Here is a 23627-nt window from a genome sequence, read left to right on the forward strand (position 1 = left end):
GGCTGGGGGAAGCGGTGGTTGGACATCCCTCTTCGTGACCAGATACCCAGGGGCTGGAGCCAGGGGTCAGCAGCAGGGGCTCAGCACACCGCCAAGGGAGGAGCCCTGCCACAGGCAGATAGTCACACAGGTGGCCTGGGACCCCTCACAACGGTGGCGTATGGGACTCTAGGGCCCCCGTGGTGTAATCCGGCCAGCGGGTTGGAACCGGGCCTGGGGCCACTGGAGAAGCCGTCAGGGTGGAGCCTGAGATAGAATTCCCCCCCCCCCCCAGCTTGGGACAGCAAGAGGACAGCAAGGTCAGCTGGCCAGACACAGGCTGCCACCGGATTCTGCCGGCAAGACTCCATCGCCAGAGGCGGCCCCTGGACCTCGAGCTACAGGATGTGAGCCACAATAAGCTTCTTCATTAAAACCTACTGGACAGGGAGGGTTGTCAGGGGCAACAGAAAACGCACTGACCCGTCCACAGTAATAAAGATGGTGAAGATAGCCGTCCGGCCTCCACCACACCGCTCTGTCTTCAGGTCCCCAAAGAGCCACCAGCCTTGGCAGGCGGAGAAAACCAGGCTAAACTCCCTCCCGGGACCACCAGAGATGGCAGTACTGTCACCGTGGCCTAGACGGCATGGCTGCCCTCCTTCCTCCTGTCCAAGGAAGAACCAGCGGCTCAGTGCAGCTGCTGAAGTGTGACCCTGGCCCCGCAAGCTCAGGCTCCTGCGCGGCTCCATCCCCGTCAGCAGCTGAGAGATGGGATCATTTCTCATGTAGAAATTAATGAGGTTTCCAGGCCCCCCGGAGCTCCCCAGACACCCCTCGAGCCAACTTGACCTACACATTCAATTAAATGTCTGGGTATGAACAGCTCCCCAGGGGAGGGTTGTACAATCTCCTGCAGAAATCTGGTCGAGCTCTGTGTGCATATGTGTGAAGTCATATTCTTTCTTTTGTTTGGGTTTGTCTTTCTTTTTTTTCCAGAATCGCAGTCGTGGAACATGAATATCGATTCCAAGTTTTGTTCTACTGCGAACTGCACCGGTCTCAAACCACATCTCAGAATGTGCTTAGAGTGTGGATGTGGCAGAGTGACAGATTTCTGGGAACTGGGATATTTGGATGGTGCTGGGATATCATTGTGGGGTTGGAGTGAGGGTGATCAGTCAAAAGACCACTTAATAGGGCATACAAGCTGTGTGACTGTGGACGAACGACTAGACCACTCTGCGCCTCATGGGTTAGATGAGAACTCCTGCCTGCCGACTGCCGAGGACTTATTAAATTCAGCAGACACACAGAGCTCAGCACACAAAAACGCATAAGTCACAGAGAGTTGCTCCCTTGTGGCTATGTAGACAGAGCACACACAGGGCTTATCACCCAAACCAAACACTCTGAGAGCCAGATAATCATCGGCAGTCACTAAGCCATCTACCATGACCGCAGCATACACCAGGAGCAGTCAGGCCAACCAGGACAGCGGGTCAGGCCTGTGTCCACCCCTGTGTTTAGCAAACACCCAACACCTGCTGCCTACAAGTGCCAAGCTCCGGCAGCTTCCAGCCACGGCCGAGGCAGGTTATGACCCAAGTTTGCAACCCTGTCTCCAGGCTCCCAGGGATGGAAACGGGTCAAAGAGCCCCTCCGGCGCAGCGCTTCCAGCCAAGCCCAGGTGCAGGGTGGCCCTGGGGACCCACAGGAAGCATGGAAACCTCTGAACTCCTAGGAAGACAGGGATTCTGTAACCCGGGGCTGAGCCCCAGGCCTGGGAGGGCTCTGGGCCCATAGCCAGCCACGGGGTCCTAGATGTGACCTCCAAGAGCTGCACCACCTGACAAGGTCATGGGGCATGACCCAGGAAGCCAGGCAAGGCCACGTCACAGGCAAATCAAGGCCTGCCGGCCTCTCAGAGGCCAAAGCCCCTCCCCAGCACAGGGGCTGGCTGCCTGGTCCTGCTCGGTCTCCCTCCCTACAGACAGGCTGTTTGTCCCCACTTCTGACACTGCCCAGTCAGACCAAACCCTGCTTCCTTGGACCCTCCCAAAACCACCCATCAAATCCCTGGTCCTGTTGGTCCCTCTAAAAACCTGTGTCTGAGGCGCCCAGAGTCCTCGTGGTGCGTGTCGACCTGGTTGCAATGAGCAGTGAGCCACTTGTCCAGCTGCAGATGGTCCCTGGGGGTCTGAGGCTGAGGACACCAGCAGGGCCAAGGGCTGTCCCAGGCACTAGGAGGGGAGGGCGCGATGGAGTCAGGCAGGGCAGGAGGAACCCAAGGCCAGAGACCCAGCGCTTTCTTCCTCGAGGTTCATTTCCTGGGGAGCCGACAACGTGCACAGTCTGCAAACTGGAAAGGTCCAAGAGCCGAGCCAGAGGGCCGGGCAGGGATGACAGGGACAGGGACAGCAGCGGACTCGGAAGCAAGAATCCCGACTCCTGGACTCCAGTCTCATGCCATTCCCTGTTGGTGGTCTTGGGAGGAAAGGGTCCTGGACCTGAGACCAGCAGACACACCTCCTCACCCCGGGGCCTTGGGGACAGGGGGCCTGGCAGGGGCCTATTCTATGATAATGAGGCTGCCGCTATAAACTGGGCGGCTAGCAGGCAACAGGAACTTACTCCCTCACAGTCCCAGAGGCCCGAATTCTGAAACCACGGTGTCAGAGGACCGAGTCCCATCAAAGGCTCCAGGGAACGCCTCCCTTGCCTCTTCCACTTTCCTGTGGCTTCAGGGACCCTGGACCCGCCTGGGCCTGTGGCCACACCACTGCAGTCTCCACTTCCTCTTCTCTCCTCTCCGTATAAGGACCCTTGTCGTTGGATTTAGGGCCCGCCCAGAGCATCCAAGATGATCTCGTCTCCAGATCCCCGAGTGCGTCTGCAGAGCGCTTCTTCCAAATAAGGTTCTGGGGCTGAGGACGTGGGCACATCTGGTTGCAGGTGGCACCATGTCCCTCCCCACTGTCTTGTATGGTATACAGCAGGAGCCTCATAAGCGGCACAGGAGATGACAGCTGTGGTTATTATACAGGATTGATAATATGATAATATGACAGGCGTCTCATCAAGGTCAACGTGGATGCCCAAGTGAGGGCATCTTTTCAGTTCAAAAACGCTCTGCTGCAGTAAGTCAGGGGAAAGAGACCCACGAGGAACAGAAACGAGACGCTCCTGCCAGGGGACATCTGTATTTCCCTGTGACCAACACGTCGTGCCCATCAGCCTTTCACCACTGGGACCAAAACACCTACAAGAACAACTCGTGGGGGGGGAGGTTTATTTTGGCTCAGTTTCAGAGATCTCGCCCGTGGTCCTCTGGCTCCAGCGCTGGCCCAAGGTGAGGCAGATCGCCATGGCGGAAGGTCGTGGTGGGGGAGGATGCTCAGCTCCTGGCAGAAACAGAGCCATCCAAGCCCTGGCAGAAGAAAGGCTCCAGAACCAGCCGCCAAAGGGCCACCACGCCACCGACTTTGACTCCACGTGTCACCGTGACTTGGGGACTCCAGGGAGGTTCAGAAACACATGGTCCTATGGGGCCGGGAGGGGCGTGGCTTTTTAAATGTTGGTGAATAGTTGTCCCTGAGTCTGTCTTGAGGACAGGGCTGTCCTTCGCTGCCTTCATGGTCTCCGTGATGCACCGTGACATGGAAAGAGCAGGAGTCGGCCAAGTCCCGCATTCGAATCCTGACTCCGCCTCCCACTGAGCACAGCACCATCTCTGCAAAGCCCGGTTTCCTCACCTGTCGACTGGACCCTGGACGCTGGCCTGGCGGAGCCACGGTGAGCACTGCACCGAGGACAAGAGAGCGTTCCTTCCTTTCCTCTCATCCTGCCGACTCCACCAGGAACAAGCTTTAATTCCCATTCACAGACTGAGACCCAGGAACCCAGGCCACCTGCCCACGTGCTGTGAAGGGCCCTCTGAAATCCACGGCAAAGCGGGTTGGCAGACAGGGTCGTGGGGCTGCAGAGAGGGGCACTCAGCCAAGCTGGGGGTGGGGGCGAGGAAAGAGGGGAAGCGTCCCGGCTGAGACCCGAGGTAAGGGCAGGAGGCGTGAACTGGGCTCAGAGGTGGACGGGTGGGCACAGAAGACAACACAGATTGCCACCGTCCAGGAGCGGGAGGCACTGGGAGCAACGTGACCTCAGCTCCTTTGGCTGGAGGGGTGGTGGGAGGCACAGGGGGTCCCTGGGCCCGCTGATGAGAAGCCCGGCGCAGGCAGCCCTCTTGGGGGCTTTTACCCCATGTGAAACCTTCCTAGAGAAACTTCAGATGAGACCCAGTTGACCAACACCAGCTCTTACAGAGCGGCCTCTGGGGACGGCTTGGTGCGGACTCGCCTGGCTTGTTTCTGTGTTCTATTTTCTATATGTCGACATGTTTTCCTAATTCTATACCCACGCTCGGTCGTGCTTTAACTTAGCTGAAAACAGGAAAGTTGGCCCTCCTTTGCCTCGGTCATAATTGATAGTATTTTTTTGTCTTAATGGCACACAAAATAAAGGGGCATCTTAAAGTTTTGTTAAATACCATAGAAAAGTTATATAACATGGCTTCCTCGGGGAGGGATAATAAATGCCTACAACCTCTGTAACCTGCTTGCAATATTCCACATCTTGGGGTTCTACCCTGTTAGCCTTGTCTTACTGGCTGTATAATATTTCTTAAAATGATTAACACACACACACACACACACACACACAAGTGTCATCCAGGGGCACCAAGGCTGTATCTTATTGTTTCTTATATGGCACAGTAACTTCTCAGGAGTCTCACGTGGAAAACACTAGAAGTAGAATTATATAAAATAATTCTTGGTCTTAGTTTTCAACAGATATTCCAGACAGCCAGCCTGAAGCGCAGGCCTCTGGCCTGGGGACCCGCCCCCCTCCCTCTGCCGCCCTCCCTCCACCCTTCCCGCCTGCAGCCCAGCTGTGTGTAACTCACACCCAGCATTCCCTCCCAGCCCAGACAGCCTCTTAACTCCACGACATGTCCCCGGTCCCTTGTCTGTTTCTGTCCCCCACCACTTCCACTCTGGAGCTGCACCCAGCACCGTGGGAGGGCTGATTTCAATTTTCCATGCTACTGCATCAGCCCAGCACCCGCAAGACTAGAAACCCAGACTGGTAATTCCTAACTTCCTGCTCAGAGGCCAGCCAGGCCAGCCTGCTGACCTGGGTCCAGCTTCAGCCACGGGCGCACTGTGCTGGGCCAAGCGTTTGACCCCTCTGGTCCAATCCAACCAGCCTGGTCATCCTCATGGGTTCTCGGCAGGTGCAGCTGAGGAGGGACCTGGAAAGACCAGGGCGCCCCTGAGAAGCACTTTGGGCCACACTGTCCACGAATGCCAGCCTCCTGGGGGTGCCTGGAACCCACCGGCTCAGCCCTGCCTCCGCCCTGCCTCCGGGATGTCCCTGCCAGCCATCTTTGTAATGCCCATCTCTGCTCCTTGTGGGAAGGAGGCAGTGTGAGGTAGCAGGACTCTGAACCCAGAATAAAGCAGGCACGAAGCTCCTCTTCGGGGCTGCCAAGGCCTCCGGTCTTAATGTACACAGAAGCGTAGCATTGCTCTAACAAGGTAGAAGCAAACAGTGTTCAAATCCCAGATCTGCCAGTTTTGCTGTGCAAACTTAGGTAACTGATCTAACTGATCTGTGTCTCGGTTTCCTCACCAGCAAAGTTGGGGATGATAAGGGTACTGCCTGTTGCAAAGATTAAACGAGCTGATGGACACATGAGAGAGCTCAGAGCCATGTTTGACAAACAGCCACGGGTCCCATGTTCTGTTCAGCCAGCCAGCCCAGTGCTGGGGGGGTGGGGGTGGGGGTAAATAACTCAGTAAATAAATGAGTCTGGTGGGTCTGTGATCACTAGCTCCATTTTACAGATGAAAACCTTGAGGTTCAGAGAGGCAACATGATTCCAAGCAGAAAGACGCAATAATTGAGCTCCTACTGTGTGCATCCTGGGGTGCTTTGCATGTGTGATCTCATTTCTACCCAGAAAAGCCTTTTTATGGAACCAGCTGACCCATAAGAAGTCACAGGGCTGGCTGAGTGGAGGGCAGGGGACCCCAGGCCCCATCCCTCATCAGCTATAGGCTGGTCCATCCCTGTGGTTACAGGTGGGCACTGCCTCAGCCTGGCCAATCAGCACACCCCATCCTCTTGGCTACAGTGATTGGCTCAGCACCAAGCATGTGACCCACCTGCTCCAATGAAAGGCTGGCTGGAAGTGTGCGAAGTTGCTGAGACGTGGCTCATCTCTTCCTGCGGGGCTGCTGAGGCCCCCGGGGCTGAAGAGAGCCAGCCCACAGAGGCAAGGGGAGAGGGGTTGGATGGTGGTGGGCTCAGCCTTTCCCTTGCCTGGGCTCCTAGCTCCTCTTCTTTAAACTAGTGACCTTGAGTTTCTGTCCCCTGCTGGCTGGGGAGCCTGGCTCTGCTCCACACACCGTGCTGAGCTGGAAGAAATCCCAGCCACCCCAAATCCTCTGGTCCCTGGCCAAGGAGCCAAACCCATGGCTCCCCAGAGCTCTCCGCAACCCCGAGCAAGGGGGATCCTGCTGACAGGGAACCGTCCCTTGGAAACCCGGCTCTGCCACCTGACAGAAATCGCTGAGCGCGTGGGGCACACTGTTTGTGACCCTGATGTTCCTGCTCAGCTTCCCGCACCACCAGGTCCGACAGAGTCAGGGAGGCCAGGCGGGTTTGCCCAGCAGCTCTCTGTCGGCCTGCTTGGGTTCTTGGAGGAAGGAGATCAAGGTTTGTTCCCATACACCCCCCCCCAGGATTGCCCAGGAGGTGACGCAGAGCAGTGACGCTCAGCGCTTGGCCTCTCTGGCCTCCGCAGCAGCTCCTTGAAGGAGCCTTTATGTAAAAGCCTTCACATAATGAAAGAACTTGGAGCAAACTCAAAACGCATTGAGGGAAGAAGAGATTCCGGGGGGGAAAGCTCTCTCTGGGGGTGATTTTCAATGAACTTGCGGTCTGAAGGGGCAGCTTGCCCTCCTTCTTGGAGGAGACACGGCAATAACAGCAGTGCTGCTTGTGGCCACAGGTGGAGGCCGCGCACTGCCCTAGGTCTTTAAAGGTGCTCTCCAGTGCCATCCTCACAGAAGCCTCAGGAGGGAGATCGACAGTGGCCTTCATTTTGCCCGTGAGGGAGCTGGGGCTCAGGGGTGTCGGGACATTCAAGGCCAGCTGGCTAGCTGGTGGTGACGCCCAGATGATGAGACCTACATCTGAGGGCGAATGGACGTGGAGCCCCTCCATGTGACTTCTGCCTGTGTCTCTGAATCCTGGAATGAGCAGGCTTGTTGCATTTCCAAGTTTGAAAAGGAAGCCAGCCCCGTGCCAAGGACAGCTAGCCATGCAACCTACCCCTCCCTGGGACATGGTGGCTACATGACAGCACCCAGCCTGCCAGAGGGTCAGCACTCCATGGTGTGACTGCAGCTAAGAAGAGAGAACTGACACCTACTGAGCTCTTGGCCTGTGTCCGTCACCTCACTCCTTCGTGTGACCTGGAGCTCCCAGTGCAACCCCAGCACCACACAAGGTCCTGGTGACGTTCATCTTTTCATGGAATCCTGACCACACCCCTCAGGGTTTTGATGGCTCATTTTGATCAAGATGGAAAATGAGGCTCAGAGAGGTTATTAAGACACCGATTTCAGGGCCAGTCAGGCTCCTGTGAGGGTCCGAGCCGGATGAACCCTCATCTCCCTTACGTCAAATACAGGAATTCTTGATGATGCTAGAAACCGTGCCCCAAGAGCACCCAGAGTTCCACCCCATGCATCTGGATCGCAAGAGAAGTCTCCACCTGTCCTCTATCTTCCACAGCCCAGGCATCCGGGAGGTGTCCCCTCCAAGGGGCCTTACACAGAGGGGTGCTGGGGGTCACACAGATCTCACAAGAGCCAGTTCTGGGAACTTTTTTAGCCAGGTACTGCTTGCTGTGTTGCAGCCTGAAATTCACCACAGGTGAAGTATTTATGCCACAGTAATTGGCAAATGCTGCAATCCAGGGGCTTTTCGAAAATTATTATTTCCCAGAGAGCCAGTTGTTAAATAGTTCTTATGTGTGTTCAGCAAACTCATGACCACACTATGCCAGGTCCTGGGTTAAGTGTCAAGAATGCACAACTAGACTCCATCCCTGACCTCAGGGGTCCACGGTCTACTGAGGGAGGCAGATTCTATCTGAAAAATGCCGCACACCTGTGCTATGGGTAGGAGTCAGCTGGCAGGGCGGGAGCAGGGAGACTCCGGGTGCAGGGGACAATGCATTCCAACTTTTGTGACAGGGAAGGGTGGCATGCTCCAGGAAGTGGCCCAAGGCCACTGTGGCTGAAGAGGGACCCTGCCCGGCTTCTTTATTCTGAGTCCCATCCTCGAGCCTCAGTAGCTGTACCTGAGGCTCTCCACGCTGTTCAGGGTCTGGGGGTCCCCGTCCTCCTTTCCTCATCAGATCCTGTCCAGGCCGCCTCCCTTGGCCTCGATTCCTCACTGGAACCGTGAACACGTAAGTGGAGCTAATGACATCATAGGCGGGTGCAGGAACCAGAGAGAGACAGAGGGGAGGTCCTGAAGCGCCTGCGGGTCCCAAGCCTCCTTCATGGAGCGGAGCTCGCTCTCCTCCTTTGCCAGTCTGGCCCCCTACTGAGCGCCATGCATGGGCTTCGCACTGGAGAGCCAGCCACCAAAGGCAGACAGGATGGCCCGGGGGAGGGCTGCTGCTGACTCCTCATAATGTGCTGAGCACCCCAACACAGCCAGGCCAGCCCCGGCTCTGGGATAAGAACTCTCCGTCCACGTTCGGCTCGCAGGCTGGTTTAGGTGCCTGCTTGGGCTTCCCATGCCCCTTCACGCTGCTCGCCATTCCAAAAGAAAACTACATCGCCACCTCTCTCTTCCCAGCTAGTCCTGAGCGCCTGTAGCACATGGACTGAATCTTAACCCTCCATCAGCAAGGTGCCAGGCACACAGAATCCACCAGTCAGTGTTGACGACTGAACCCTAAGCACACATTGCAGACAGAGCGGCAGAGTCCAGCTTCCTGGTCTTAACCTACTCCCTTCTCAAGCCACCCCAGCTGCCAGCTCTGCAGTCCCACTGTTTGCAGAAAGGCTCCAGAGCTGAGCTTGGGCAGGGGCTGCTCCCCCTCCAACCTACCTCCCCGCGGTACTCACTGAGAAGTTGCTTGCTGGAGTCGCTGACTGTCACATTCTCCTGCCAGAAGGGGTTCATCAGCGGGGTGCACGAGCTCTGCACTGGATGGGACACAGGAATCAGTGACCAAGCTGACCAGCCCAGGGCTTGGTCCCTGCAGTCGCCCTGGATGCTCCCCCGGGAGGGCAGGAGGAGGGCTGGGGCAGCTCCAGCAAGAATTTCGAGCCCGGGCCCTTGACCCACCCTCCCCGGCTCCCTTAGACCTTGCCTTCGGGGGCTGGGGCTGGAGCAGGGGTTCGCGCTCAACAACAGATCCCAGTGAGCCGGGGCCCTCGCAGGGGGCGTTTGCGACCACCGCCCGGGGCCCTGGTGCGCCTTACCCCGGCAAGTCCGCCAGAGCCCGGAGTGCGAGCTCAGAGACTCGGGCTGGCTGCGGTTGGCTGTCCCCAGCGGGTCCTGAGCGCCGGCGCCGCTTCTCTCCAGCCGCTCGGTGTCAATGATGTACCAGAAGTCGGTGCCGATGGCGGCCGCCAGCAGCACGAAGCTGAGCGCCCCGGTGAGCGCCGCCGAGCCGGCCAGCGCGCCCAGGCGCACCCGCATCGCCAGCTCCGACCCCACCGCGTCCCTGCGGCCCCTCTGCGCTGCCAGCGCCCGCCGCCCGCCGCGAGCTCCCGGCTCCAGCCCACCCTCCCCGCCGGACCCGAGCCCGACCGCGACCCGGACCCGGCTCCGCCCTCGCACCCTCACCTGCCGCCAGGCTCACACCTGCTCCGCCCTCGGACGCCCCCTCGCCGGCGCTCAGACCCCCGGCCCCTGCTCCGCGGGCTCGTCCCTCCCCACCTCCACCTGCCGGCCTCCGCGCTCCGATCTCGGATCCCCAGCGCCTCACTTTCCCCCCCGGACCGCGCGCCCTCCGCTCGGCCGCCCTCCGCTCCGCCAGCCCCCAGCGCCCCACTCCGCCCGCCCCCCGGCCTCCTGTCCCCGCCGCCTCGCTCCCCGCTTCCAACCCTTTACTCCAGGGAGTTTCCCGCCCACCCGGCTCGGAGCTCTGGCTCCGCCCGAGGACCGAGCGGAGGCCACGCCCCCTGGACGTGGGCGGTGCCCCGCAGGCACCACGGGGATCCTGGGAGGGAGCGGGAAGGGGCGCGCGGGCCCCAGGGTCCCGCCAGGGTTTGCAGACGCTCTGCAAGGGCGCCCCCGTCCAGCTCCAACTACCCTGCTTCCAAAACCCACCTGGAGCGGTCTCTCCGGGCTGCTAAGAGCGAAAGGCAGGTTCGTGTTTTATAAAAGTTCAATGAAGCAACAGGGTAGCCCCGATTCTCTAAATCTGTCGTCTCTGCCGCCAAAGTCTCTTCATTATCATAGCCACCACCACCATCTCCATCACCACCACGACCACCACCACCATCACTAACCATCACCACCACCATCTCCATCACCACCACGACCACCATCACTAACCATCACCATCACCACCACGACCACCACCACCATCACCATCACCACCATCACTAAACCATCACCACCACCATCTCCATCACCACCACGACCACCACCACCATCACTAACCATCACCACCACCATCTCCATCACCACCACCACCACCACCATCACTAACCATCTCCATCACCACCACCACCACCACCACCATCACCACCATCACTAAACGTCACCACCACAGGACACCTCCACCATCCCAGCTACCACCGTCCCAGCCCTCACTACCCCCCATCATCACCATCTCCTCAGTACCACCATGGCCATTCTCTTCTTATCAACCCTAATGTCCCTATCATTCCACCATCTTCTTCACCAGCATAAAACCTTCATTCCTTTAAGGAATACTTCTTGAGCCTTCTAGCGCCTGACACTGGGGCTCATGTTAAGAATGTAGCCCTGAACAACCCCCACCCCCGGCAAGGCCTGTCCTGACAAGTGTTTGGTGCAGCTGCCCCGCCTTTTTCAAGGCAAGGCTCACAGAGAAAATTCTCATACTTGTGTGGCACAGAGGGGTGAAAGAGGAGGATTCCAGAGGCCAGGAGTTGGCCAGCCTCGGGGGCTGCAGTGAAGCCCCTTGAAGGCTGCCCTTTTGACTGGGAGGTCAGAGTCTTGGCCTATCGTGACATTTTTTCCTCCCCACTACTGGGAACTGAGCCCGCGGGCACTCTGCCACTGAACTCTTCCCCAGCCCTTTTCATTTTTTGTTCTGAGACAGGATCTTACTAAGTGGCTGGGGCTGGTTTTGAATTCGGGATCCTCCTGCCTCAGCCTCCCCAGTCGCTGGGATTACAGGTGTGCACCACTGACCAGATACTGCATGACACATTCTTAAGGAACCGTCATTAGAAGATCCAAAAGTTGCTGAGCTCTGCTTGGGTCGGGGAGAGAATCCCTAAGCAAACGTGGAGCTGTCTGAGCACCCAGGGGAAGGGACAGAGGGAGGCTCAGCTGGCCGCTCTGTGGAAGTGACCTGGATGCTGAGGCTGAAGGACATACCTTCTGAGAGGAGGGAAACCAGGCTAGGGCATGGAGTGGGGGGCGGGGTGAGTAGAGGAACAGACCTGGACTCCAGGACGGAGTTTGGATTTCAGCGCAAACCACTAAATGGACTTGAGCAGGGAACTGAAATGCTCCTACTCGCGTTTTTAAAAACCTCCATCCCTCTGGGGGCTCACCGTGCAGCACAGAATGGAGGGAAACGAGGGAAGCCAGAGGCCCGTGATCACGGTCAGGGGCTTGGGCTGGGGTGGTGGCGTGCCCAGCCAGGGGAGGTGAAAGGTTTTCTTTAACTGCGGGAGTGGCGTTGACGGGATGGGGTGGTGGACTGCAGGGAGGACTCTCCTGCCTGTCGCTGGACTCTTCCAACACCATCACGTCTTCCTCCTTGTTACTCATCCTCATCATGGAGTGGGTGTCAGCAAGTGACAGAACTGTCACCAGCAAGATCACAGCCCGCTGATTCTGCACACCACATGCTCCGTCACCCCTTGACCAGTATCCTGCAGGAGATGGGCGGTTCCCTGGCAGCTGCTACTCACTCACTGCTTTTCTTCCACCTTCTCACTGTGACCTCGACCTCCATTCGCAGCACCGCCTAAGCCACGCCCACGCCACGCCCACGCCGTCAGCTCCGCAGATGGAGGTGAAACTCACCTGGGGCCTGCTGCTGCCTGAGCATCTCTCTCTCTCTCTCTCTCTCTCTCTCTCTCTCTCTCTCTCTCTGTCTCTGCTCGCTGTTGATCTCCTCTTGCTTGACTTCATTCTTGGAGCTCACTGTCGCGGAGCCAGAGATGCTACTTTGCACAGTCTGCCAAGTTCCACAAAGAACCTTTTCTCCATGGTGCCAGCCAGACTTCCAGAAATAAAGCTCACTGACCTGTCTTTGGCCATGTGCTCATCTCTGAACCCGTCTCTATGGTTCAGAAGAATAGAATGTGCAGAAATTGACCAAACCTGGGTCGCGGGCTGGTCCTAGAGCCAGAGTAGGACGCGGCACTCCTGCCCTAACCCTCTGAGCTAAGTGGTGTCATGGCTGACAGATGGAGCAAGTAAGATCACCCGATGCCCAGCCATATTAGAATTTCAGATAAATAATGGATCATTTTTAGCGTAAGTATGTCCCATGTGATATTTGAGATATACTTACCCTAAAAAAATGTTTGCACTGTTTCTCTGAAGTTCACATTTAACTGGGTATTCTGTATTTTATCTGGCAAACCTAGTTGGCTCCATAAAGGAAGGTCAAGGTGCCTTTGCCAAAGCCACGCGAATGGACAATGGTAGGCAGAGCCAGGAGACACCCCTACACCCAGCACGGGCACATCAGTCACTGGGTCCTCGTTCCTCACCAGAAGAGATTCCTCGCCTACCTAAGGGTCCTCATTGCAGCTCCTGTGCGAAGATGACCTTGTGGGTTTTGAGAATTCTGTTTTTCCTGAGGATTTTAATATGATCTACTTGAATCGTGCTCAGTCACTCTACAAAGGACAGAAAGGAATGATTTTAAGGATCTGGGGAGGGGAGGATCCCATCTACGTCGTGGGGTATCTTACCCCGCCAGTCAACCCAAGCGGCCCATAACCCTGAAGCTCTGGAGGCAGGACCCGCGCCAGCCGCAGCCCAGGGGAGGAAAGCTGGGCGGGCACCAGGGAGAGGTGGGGACACCTTCCGCAGGCTGGGATTCGCCTCTGACAGCCGTGGGGCCCGGGGACTGCCTTGTTCCTCTGAGCCTCGGCTCCCTCAGCTGTAAACGGGGTCACTTGTTCCTACCAACCCCAGGACAGCAGCACGAAGGCAGGATGAAACGATGAGGTGATGTCCTCCGCGACCTGTGAGCAGTCGTGTGGACGTGACCATTAAAATAGGGTCTCCCATCCCGGGCACCTCCTGGAGCCTCGGCTTCCCTCTTTGTGAAGTGGTGATTGGCAGATCCCTCGGTCAGGCGGTCCTCTCTCCTGACTGTGGCGCAGTCGCCCGGGCATTGGCTCAGGGCCCCCCCGTCCAGTATGACCTCATCCGAGCTAGTCGGAGCGTGAAGACCCTACTTCCAAGGAAGTTCTCATTCTGAGGCTCTGGGTGACCCTGGGTGACCTGTTCCGCCCAGCACAGCCATCATCCTCACTCAGACATTATGATAGACACTATCAAAAGGTTCATCAACACCATTCTGATCCATCTCCCCCTTTCACATTTTTAGACACATCCCAGCTGGTGATGGCCGTGTGACATAATTTTGATCAATGAGGTAGAAACAAAACCTGTAAGAAGGACTTCCACAAGAAAAAAAGACAAGATTTGGGAGAAGGTTTGGGGTTCACCTGGAGTGTAAGTGTGATTTCTGGAAGTACAGTGGCCATTTTGTAACCATGAGGATAAACCTCCTTGTCAGTGGCAAAAAATACAATGCTATAGAAAGCCTGAGTCCCTTATAGCGTCGTGGCCAGCTGCCTCCAAAAGTCTTCTTAGAAGATAAAAATAAACCGGTATGTATTCAAGCCCCCATCTTAAGGTTGCCTGTTATTTGCAACTGAACACATTGTGAATTGAGTCAGACAGGGACTGCGCTAGCCTGGCCAGCATGTCGTTGGCTCTGAGGTTACAGCCAACAGGCTGTAGATGGGTGATACACATTGATTTAGTAAATGAGTTCTGCCCCAAAGAAGACCTCTTCTCGCAGGCACAGAGCTTATCTTGTGAGGCAGAACCCATCAGTGGCCAGCTGGGGACTTGAGACGTAGCTGTGGTATCTGCTCAGCTCTTAAGATCCCCGCACTGAGAGAAATGCCTGTTGATTGAATTTCACAAGGTCGCAATGTGCTGCTGGCCATCTGGACTCCAAAGACCCGAGCCCCATATGACCATGTGAGTGCAGGAGCCTCCCGTCCATTAGAGTCGTCCAGAGGAGCCGGCTGCCACTCTCCCTGCCTCCGTGGAGTAGATCACTGAGTAAAGAGGGATCACTGACCCACGGGCCCCCTCTTCCCATTACGTGCCTGGCGCGGCTCCCGGAGAGGAAGCTGGCGGCTCGACCCACTCAGGACCTCCCCAAATTGGAATGCAGTGCCCTGGGCTGGAGAGAAGCTGCTCTCAGGGGCCACGCGGCAGACGGGAGGGAGCTGAGACTGCAGCCAGCACACCCAGGACCCAGCACCAGCTTGCCACCAGCCTGCTGAAAGACCCCCCAGGGGCTGCCCTTCTGTGAGCCTCAGTTTCCTCTTCCACAGAAGGGTAAAGCCGTCTTGCGCTGAGTCGTTACGACCTGCGGGTGCAGTTCCTTTCTTTTACACCAACCCTGAGAGAAGCCTGCTTGCTACCACTACAATGCACATGGGAACACGAGGGCTCAGGGAGGTTGAGTAAGTGGCTCAGTATCACACAGCGGTTAGGTGGAGGAGCCAGGATTCACACACAGGTTTGGCTGATCCCAGAGACACACTTTGAATGTGGATTGGTTTCAGGCCTTCGGGTAACAAGAGCCTAAAGCAAGACTAACATCTAAGAGATGATCAATATCTGATCAATATCTGTCATTGTAATGGCTTCCAATCGCCTAATATAGGAGATATAAAAGGAAAAATGAAAGAATCAGAGAGACCTCACCTCAAATGTCTCCTCACTGCTTAGTAGCCAAAGCAACACTAAACAAGTTGTTTTCTTCTTCTGCAAAACAGATGTTTTACATCCAAAAAGTTCATAAATCCAAAATTCCCATCAACACACGAACAGATAAACAAAATGTGATCCATCTGTATGACGGAATATTACGTAGCTAGGAAAAAAGAATGAAGTGCTGACTATGTCAACATAGATGACCTTCAAGACCTTCGTGCCAAGTGGGGGGAGTGGGAAAGGTCACATATTGCAGGATCCCATCTACACGGAAGGTCCAAAAAGGACAGGAGGCAGAATAGGTCCCTGGTTGCATGGGGAAGGGGGAGGAATAACAGTGAATGGCAGGAGGGCGGGGTGGGGGCAAGTGCTCTGAAATGAGACTCGATCAGTCTCACAGTTCTGTCACGCACTAAGAAGCATCCGGTCGTCAAACGCACGCGCACAGTTTTAAAAGCCTTGTCTGGCTGACCCAGGCCTGAACCAGGGAACGGGGACCCAGATCTCGGGAAGGAGGGTGTGGGGACAGTGGTGAGATGGTGGTGGAGGTGACGATGGCAGTCCTCACAGCAGCACCCTGGCTAAGCCTGCTGTGTGCCAGGAGCCACCGCGGTGGATCAACACCCCCGCCTGCCGGGGACGGACCACGGTCAGAGTCGGCCCAGGCGCCGACTGCCGGTTCGCTCCACACCTGCACCCTATTCTAGCCTCGGGCCTCAGCAAGGCCGGAGGCCGCCCAGAGCCCAGGTCCTCCATCGGGAGGGGGTACGAGGGTGACCTGACCTTGGTGTTCTGGGGACGTGGCCTGGAAGGACCCGCGTGAGGCGTGAGCCGAGGTCCACGTGGCCACCTAGGCACAGCTGGTAGCAGGAGCTCCCCAGGGCCACGCGGGGACGAGAGGAGCACTTGGCATTCACACCCAGGCCTGGCGCCGCGGCCGGGGATTAATCTCCACAATTAGGTCTGACATCGTCCCTGCCCAGCACCGCGCGCACAGCGGCCAGCCGCCAGCCGCCCCGCTCAGTTCTCCAGGAGCCGGCTCCTCTGCCGACGGCTCATGCCAGCATTACCACGTCAGGGCCCAGCGCCAGCCGCCAGCCAGCTCCCCAGAGCCCTCTGAGCGGGGACACAGCAAGGCCACGCTAGAAATCCACCAGTAGAGAGTCTGAACATGACAAGGGACAGTGTGGGAGGACCAGAGCTGGCCAGCCCTCGGGGGCCATGTCGCCTAGATCTGCCAGCCTCTGGGACCCCTGGCATGCCCCTCCCTGGCCAGGACGCACAACGACAGACCACAGGAGGCAGGTACGGGTCTTCTGCCCATGGGGGCTTGGCCGGGGACGGGAACCGTGGAGCTGGGAGAAGCCACAGCCTTGGCCCGTCACCTTACAGAGAAAATGAGACCCGGAGAGGAGACAGGACGCACCCCGCCCCTCACAGAGGACAGGGAGAGCCTCCCCATTCTACCTGGCGAGCACCGGTTCACTGAGCACCTACTGTATGCCCAGCTCTTAGGATGCAGCAAGAGTAGGGAAGACTCCAGGCTCCTCGCCCAGTGGCAGAGCAGGTCACGTCCAGCCGTGGGCATAACCGCCATCTGCTGGTGCCGACTTTAAAAGCCCTTCCAGCCAGGGGTCCGGGCGGTCCCCTCCCTCTCCCTGACCCTCAGCAGCCCTCCTCACACCCTCAGCCCGCCCTTCATGCTTACGGTAGCCCTGGATTCGCTTCCTAGGGTGGCTGTGCCCCGTCATCACAAATAACTGGCTTGAAATAACACGGATTAGTTCTCTCACGGCTCTGGGGGGCAGAGGCCAGTGGCCAGGGCCAGGCAGCGCTGTGCTCCTCGGAGGCTCCAGGGAGGACACTTGCCCAGCTCTGGCCGCTCTGCTCCAGACGTGGGGCTCCTCCTCCGTCAGCAGAGCCGGTGCCTCCGACCCTCTTGACGCTCACTGTCTAGGTCCTCTGATCCCACTGAGCCGCACTAGCCCATCCAGACCCGAGAACGGCCCCCATCGGGAGACCGTGGTCTAACCGCCCGCAAAGTCCCGTTGGCTCATCATGTAAGATGGTCGGAGGTTTCAGGGATTGAGAGGTGGACATCTCTCTTAGGCCACGATTTTACCCTCCATGAACCCGACCAGCCTCAGACTCTGGACCCTGCGCACATAGGGGTGAGGAGAGTGGCCGACGGAGGCACCGTGGCTGGTGCTGGTCCACCACGGCCTGTGGGCTGGCAGCTTGCTCCCTGGTGTGGCCAGGGTGGGGGGTGGGATTTTTAAGGGACTGGGCCTAGAGGGAGGTCCTGGGATCATGGGGGCATGCCCTATGAAGAAATTAAGGTTCTCGTGAGACCCTGAGTCTGTTCCCCAGGAGGTGGCCGGCCCCACCCAGCTCTCTGGCTTCCTGAGGATGAAATTGCTTTTCCCACATACACTCCCACCATCGCCACCCGCCACGTTGTGACGCAGCCAAGAGGGCCCTCACCAGAGCTGAACTAAGGCAGCCTCCATCCCTGGAACCACCCCCAGATCCCTGAGCTCATCAACCTCTCTACTTGATAAAATTAGGCTGCCTCGGGAATTTTATTATGGTAACGGAGAATAGCGGAACCAGGAGGAGGGGTGTGTGCGGGGTCACCAAGGAGCAGGAATTTGAGCCTGTTTATTGGATCCCTAAGAGTGGGGTCTGGTCTTCACTCTGCTGTAAAATACAGAGAGAAATCAAGCACAGGCCAGATAAGAAGGTTGGGGCAGAGGGGAACAAATGGGAAAGACAATAGCGCGTCCCGGGAGGAGCTTCAGGACTGGTCCATCTCCCACTGGGCGGCACCCCAGCCCCCACCCACTCGAGGGCTTGAGGTGTCTCTGAGCATGGTCTCCCACCTGAAGGATGGGCACCGTGATGCCTGTGGATGTCCTCACCCTGACCCCTCCTCCACCACGTCCACTCTTGCACCTGGCCCTGCAGTGCAGCTGGGTTTTGTCTAGTTTTGTTTTTTAATAACTCTTTATTTGTTTTGGAGCAGTTGTGGGTTCGCGGCAGAGCTGAGGGAAGGTACAGGGACTCCCCAGCCCTACCCCACTCAGGTGCAGCCTCCTGCTCATCCATGACCCCCACGAGAGAGCTCCCCGGGGACAACTGAGGCACCTCCATCAACTCGGCACGATCGCCAGAGCCTGGGCTTTGTTCAGAAGCTCTTCCAATGCGAAGGAGTGCCCAGTTCTGCAGCAGACGTGGGCAATAAAGTGTCTAGACCCAGCCCGGCCTTCCCGCCGTGCCATCTCCCCCAGCCCCAGCAGAACCCCCCGAGGTCTGGAGGGCAGACTCCGAGTCATGAGCTGGGAAGGAGCACAGACACTCATTATAAATCACGATTGCACACACACACACACACACACACAGAGTGCGTTACATGTTTTTTAATCTTGGGGGAGGTAAATAAAAGTCAACTATTAACCCACAACCAGAGAAACCTCTACTAATCTGTCTTGGGTCCGTTTCTTTGTAACGTTTTTTCCATGAATTAAAATAACGATACGAGCGATGACTGAGCATTCTCTGGGCACAGGACCCTGCTGGAGTGCTTCATCAGCAGGACCTCAGTCCTCACCACAACCCCACGGGGTTCCTAGGACCTCCAGCTGACAGGGGAGAGCGCCCAGCAAGGAAGAGGGGGCCACGCGAATATAAATGAATGAAAACAGGGCCACATGGTAGATAAGGAACTAGACTTTGGAGGCAGACAACTAGGGGTTCTTTTTATTTTTCGCTAACTGTGTCTAGTCTTTATATAGGTGATATCGACACAAATCGTAACTACGAGTTTTAAAATTCAAAGGCACAGGATGCCCTCCCATCAAAAGCCCCCCCCCCCCTCCTGAGGCGGCCACCCAGAAGCAACTGAAGTTGGTATCTTTCCAGAGTCATTAGATAGTGAAAGGTGTGTCCTGATCCGGGGGTTAGTCCATCTACGTGGATTAATCGGGTGGTAAATGCAGGAGGCAGGGTGTGGCTGGGGAGTGGGTCCCTGGGGTGTGACTTGGGGTTTGTGTGCTGTCTGGCAGCCCAGCTCCCTCTGCCTCCTGGTGACCATGTCCTGCGCTGCTCTCCTCCACCACAGCCTCCGCCATGATGTCCTGCCTCAGGTCAGAGCTCTGGAGTCGGCCAGCCATCGACAGACACCATCGGCCAAAATGAACTTCCCCTCCTCACGTTTTATCATCAGGTCTTTTGGTCACAGCCACGAAAATGTGACTGAAACAAGAACAGACGGGGCATAGACTACACACTGAGAATTCAGACGATTTCTAAAGTATCTCATGGGTCATTTCATATCAGCCAAGGCCAGTTCTAACTTACCAACCGCATCATGTTGAGATGACGTTTGTCTGGTTCCGCCCCCGGGAGTCCTTGTGAGAAGCGCATGAGTCAATGCAGGTAAGCACTCAGTCGCACGCGTAGCAGGCGCTCACGAAAGGCCGACGCTCAGAGCTGAGACCTGCGGGCGGTTTCCATCCTGCGCTCTTTGACTAAAATCTCATTGCTCGATTGAATATCATGGGCAAAACTAAAAGTCAGCCTCAATCCTTACTTTATACCACATGCGAAAAGTAACTCCAAGTGGATCTCAGACCTAACTGTGAGACAAGAACGTGGATGTTCTTCAAGCCACTCTGCGTGACTGTCTGTTACACAGCTCACACGGTCAGCTTGTTTCTGGAGAGCCCTTGGGCCCTGTGTGTCAAGGACGTTAAAAAGTGAACAGCCTTTGATTCTGCAATTCAGCATCAGGCACTTCTGCTGAGGAGAGATGGAAGCGATTGCCCTGAACTCCTGCATGAGGACATCCATCCCAGAGTTCCCTACTCAGGCAGAGTATCTGACGTTGAACGGGAACGGGCTGCTTCCAGGAGCTCTGCGTGTTCTGCTCTCCAAGGCCCCACAACAGTCCTGTTCCTCTAAGAGCACCCCAACTTCCAAGACAGGAAGTGACCTGCCCAACACCCACCAAACATCGCTCACTGAATTCTGGGTCCAGTGTCTCGTACGAGGTTGGTGCATGACAGGTCCTTCACAGGTAGGAATCATTCAGCTTCAAGACACAGAAGCTAACCCAAAGGGTTTTAAGCCAAAAAGGACTCACAAAACTAGGGAGTTCAGTGGGGCAGCTGCCTCCAGGCATGGCTGTATCCAGGGGCCGGAAAGCTATCATCAAGGCACCATCTTTACCAGTCTCAGTTCTGCTGCATCTGTTTCTCAGACAAGGATCCCAGACTTGCTTCCTCTTGACCTACAAAGCCTGGAAGAACAAAAGCTTCCCTCTCCCAAAATCCACAGACTGATCCCAGAGAAGAATCTGATTGGTTGTTTGGCCACATCTCATGCCCATTTCTGAAATTCTGTCACCAGGAAGTTGGGGCTCTCCGACTGGCCATTCTGGATCACAGGATGCCCTTCCGAGGGCATTATTGTCATAACTGACAGTCTCTCTCTAATCTACAAGGGTGGGTTTCTGACAAAACCCACCTGGTTGCCCCACTTAGCGTGCGTGTTGAGAGGTGAAGCCTGCAGCCTGCCTGCGGCCCTCCCCCTGGAGAGACATCTTCTCCATCACACACACCTCCTCCCCTCCTCCCCTAACCTTTTCAAACTCCAGGGCAGCTCAGGCACCAGGACAGAGGGCTGCTGTCGGCAGGCTTGGAAAACAACCTTCCACCCAACAACACACAGTGAACACGGTTGAAGAACAGTCTCGATGCGCGTGGCCAGCTGGATGCAAAGGTCAGGGTCCCGCGAGCTGACATGCCCACGGGGCCACACACTCCCGGCTCCTGTGCTGCCCCTGATATTGTCAGTGGGACAGTGAGCCCAGGAGAGGGGGAGGGATGCCCGCCTCTCCCTGCCCTCCCATCATGAAGGCATGATCATGATGGCTGAGGCTGGCTGCGAGCCTCCTGTGTGACAGACCCTGTTCTGAACCAGCTCGCTGCCTGGACTCCATCAACCTGTGAAGAAAGTGCTGTCCTCCTTCCCAGCTTGTAGGGAGGGAAACTGGTGCAGGAGGAGAAGCCATGTTACCTCCCCAAAGCCCAGACTTGCACCCGGATACCGCATTAACTTCTAGGCCTCATGGCCTCACCGGGACCCCACAGGACAACCAATTCGTGTCCATTTCTCCTTGGTCAGTCTGGTGGCCCCAAGGGAGAAGGCTTAACTGGAGTTCAGAATAAACGCCTTTTCTCCACTTGACAGCTTCCCTTTATGACAGTTTCAATCAGTTTTGTCACTGTGACAAAAATACCTGATAACAACATAGAGAAGGAGACACTCACTTTGGTTCAGAGTTTTAGAGTTTAGTCCAGGTTCAGCTGCCTCCATAGCCCTGGGCTCTTATAGGACTATTGTGAGGCCTGTGAGGCCAAACATCATGGTGGAACAGCATGGCCGAACATCATAGCTGAACATCATGGCGGAACATCATAGCGGAACAGCATGGCCGAACATCATAGCTGAACATCATGGCGGAACATCATGGTGGAACATCATGGCAGAACATCATGGTGGAATATCATGGCGGAACATCATGGCAGAAGCATGGCTGAACAGCATGGCGGAACATCATAGCAGAGGAAAGGAGCTCAGGACATGGCAACCAGGAAGCAGAGAGAGCTCTGCTCACCAGGGACAAAATATAAACCCGGAAGATTCACCCCAGTGACCCACCTCCTGCAGCCACACTCTGTCTATCTACAGTTACCACCCGTTAATCCACATCAGTGGCTTCATCCACTGATCAGGTGACAGTTCTCATGATCCAATTATTTTACCTCTGGACATTCTCGCATTGTCTCATGCATTGGCTTTTGGGGACACCTCATATCTAAACCCTAACAGTAACCAAGGGGGAGCAGGCCCCAGGCTCATACTTCCAGGCTAGAATCAGGTGTCCCTCCCTTGTCTCGTTGTGACAAGAAAGAGCAGTGTTTCCTTTCAGTAGAAGCACAGAGAAGTTTGGGGGATTTTTTTTTTTTTTTTTTGAGAGAGAGCGAGAGAATTTTTTAATATTTATTTTTTAGTTTTCGGTGGACACAACATCTTTATTTTTTTATTTTTATGTGGTGCTGAGGATCGAACCCAGCGCCCCATGCATTTCAGGCGAGCGCACTACCGCTTGAGCCACCTCCCAAGCCCCGTTTATTTTTTAACAAAGCTAGTCCATTTAAAGAAAAGTATTAACTAGACATCTTGATTTTGGCAAAAATCACAAAGGAGGGATTTAGGGGCAGATTTTTTCAAGCATATGTGATAGAGCTGTGCCGTCCAAAAGGACAGCCACTGGTCACATGTGACTACTTAACTGTAAATTCGTTAGAATCCTAAGAATTTAAAGCCTCGTTCAGAGTACACACAAAGTACACAGCACACCTTCAACGGTGTGTTAGTGAATAAATAAATCCTTCAGTGCTCAATCTCTACCAAACATGGAAACAAACACAGAAGCCACAAGATGGAGAGAGAGAGCTCTCGTGTTTCAAGAGAGCTGGGCACGAGTGTCTCACCTACAGAAGTGTTTGCAAAGCAAACTGCGCTGGCGGCACCAGCCAAGACCCCTGAGCACTGAAGTTGGGGTCCCCTTCTCTGCAGGTATCAATGAAATGCAGAGAGACCTGAGAGGATATGTCCTCCACATACAAGGGGGCGGCCGACTCTTCTTTCAAGGGACAGGTAGTAACAGTTGAGGCCTCCCAGGCCACGGCACCCCTGTGGCACAGCAGCGCCAGGGCAATTGTAACTGGGAGGGCTGGCTGCGCCCCAATAAGACCTGCTACATCCATCCGTGAACTTCATCTGGCTTGAGGGTGTGGTTTGCCAGGCCCTGCTCTGCAGGAACTTTCCCATAACTGTGGTCGAGGACTGTAAAAGAGGAAAAGGTGTTTATCAAACAACCAGCCCATGCAGGTACCCAGCTGGACTGTCTCATCTGGTCCCTAAAACAACCCTAGCAGGTGGGCACTGCTGTCCCCATTTCATAGATGAAGGAAACTGAGGCTGAGACATCAATAACTTATCCAAGTCACAGAGCTGGTAACTCTGGGAAAGAGTCGAGACCAGTGCCAAGTCTCCAAAGCCCAGGTCTGTGGTCCCCACCATGCAGCACCCAGGGGTCTTCCTCTCCAACAAGCCCCCGCATTCCAGCCTCCTTCATCCAGCCCCCACGTGAGCCCCTCATCCACGAGGACAAGTCAGGGCCTCCGGGCTGGTGACCCTCTGGGGCCCGCGGTCCCTTCCGCCTGGTCCCACCCAGAGTTTCCCCAGGCCCCACATGAGCTGTCCTGGCCTCTTTCTTC

General features: G+C 56.1%; 1 protein-coding gene across 2 annotated transcripts in view; it reads right to left on the bottom strand.

Annotated features, from left to right (window-relative positions):
* Tmem114 (transmembrane protein 114) overlaps nt 1–9771 on the bottom strand; it is a 13526-nt gene extending 3755 nt beyond the window's left edge. For both annotated transcript variants that reach the window (XM_027940404.2, XM_027940403.2), the window contains exons 1-2: nt 9552–9771; nt 9192–9272 (exon numbers count right to left, since the gene is read on the bottom strand). In XM_027940404.2, coding sequence (XP_027796205.2) covers nt 9192–9272; nt 9552–9771 — 301 coding nt within the window. The remainder of the gene's footprint in view (nt 1–9191; nt 9273–9551) is intronic.
* Between the last annotated feature and the right edge of the window lie 13856 nt (nt 9772–23627).

The sequence above is a fragment of the Marmota flaviventris genome, chromosome 19, assembly GCF_047511675.1.
Source record: "Marmota flaviventris isolate mMarFla1 chromosome 19, mMarFla1.hap1, whole genome shotgun sequence".
NCBI lineage: Eukaryota > Metazoa > Chordata > Mammalia > Rodentia > Sciuridae > Marmota > Marmota flaviventris.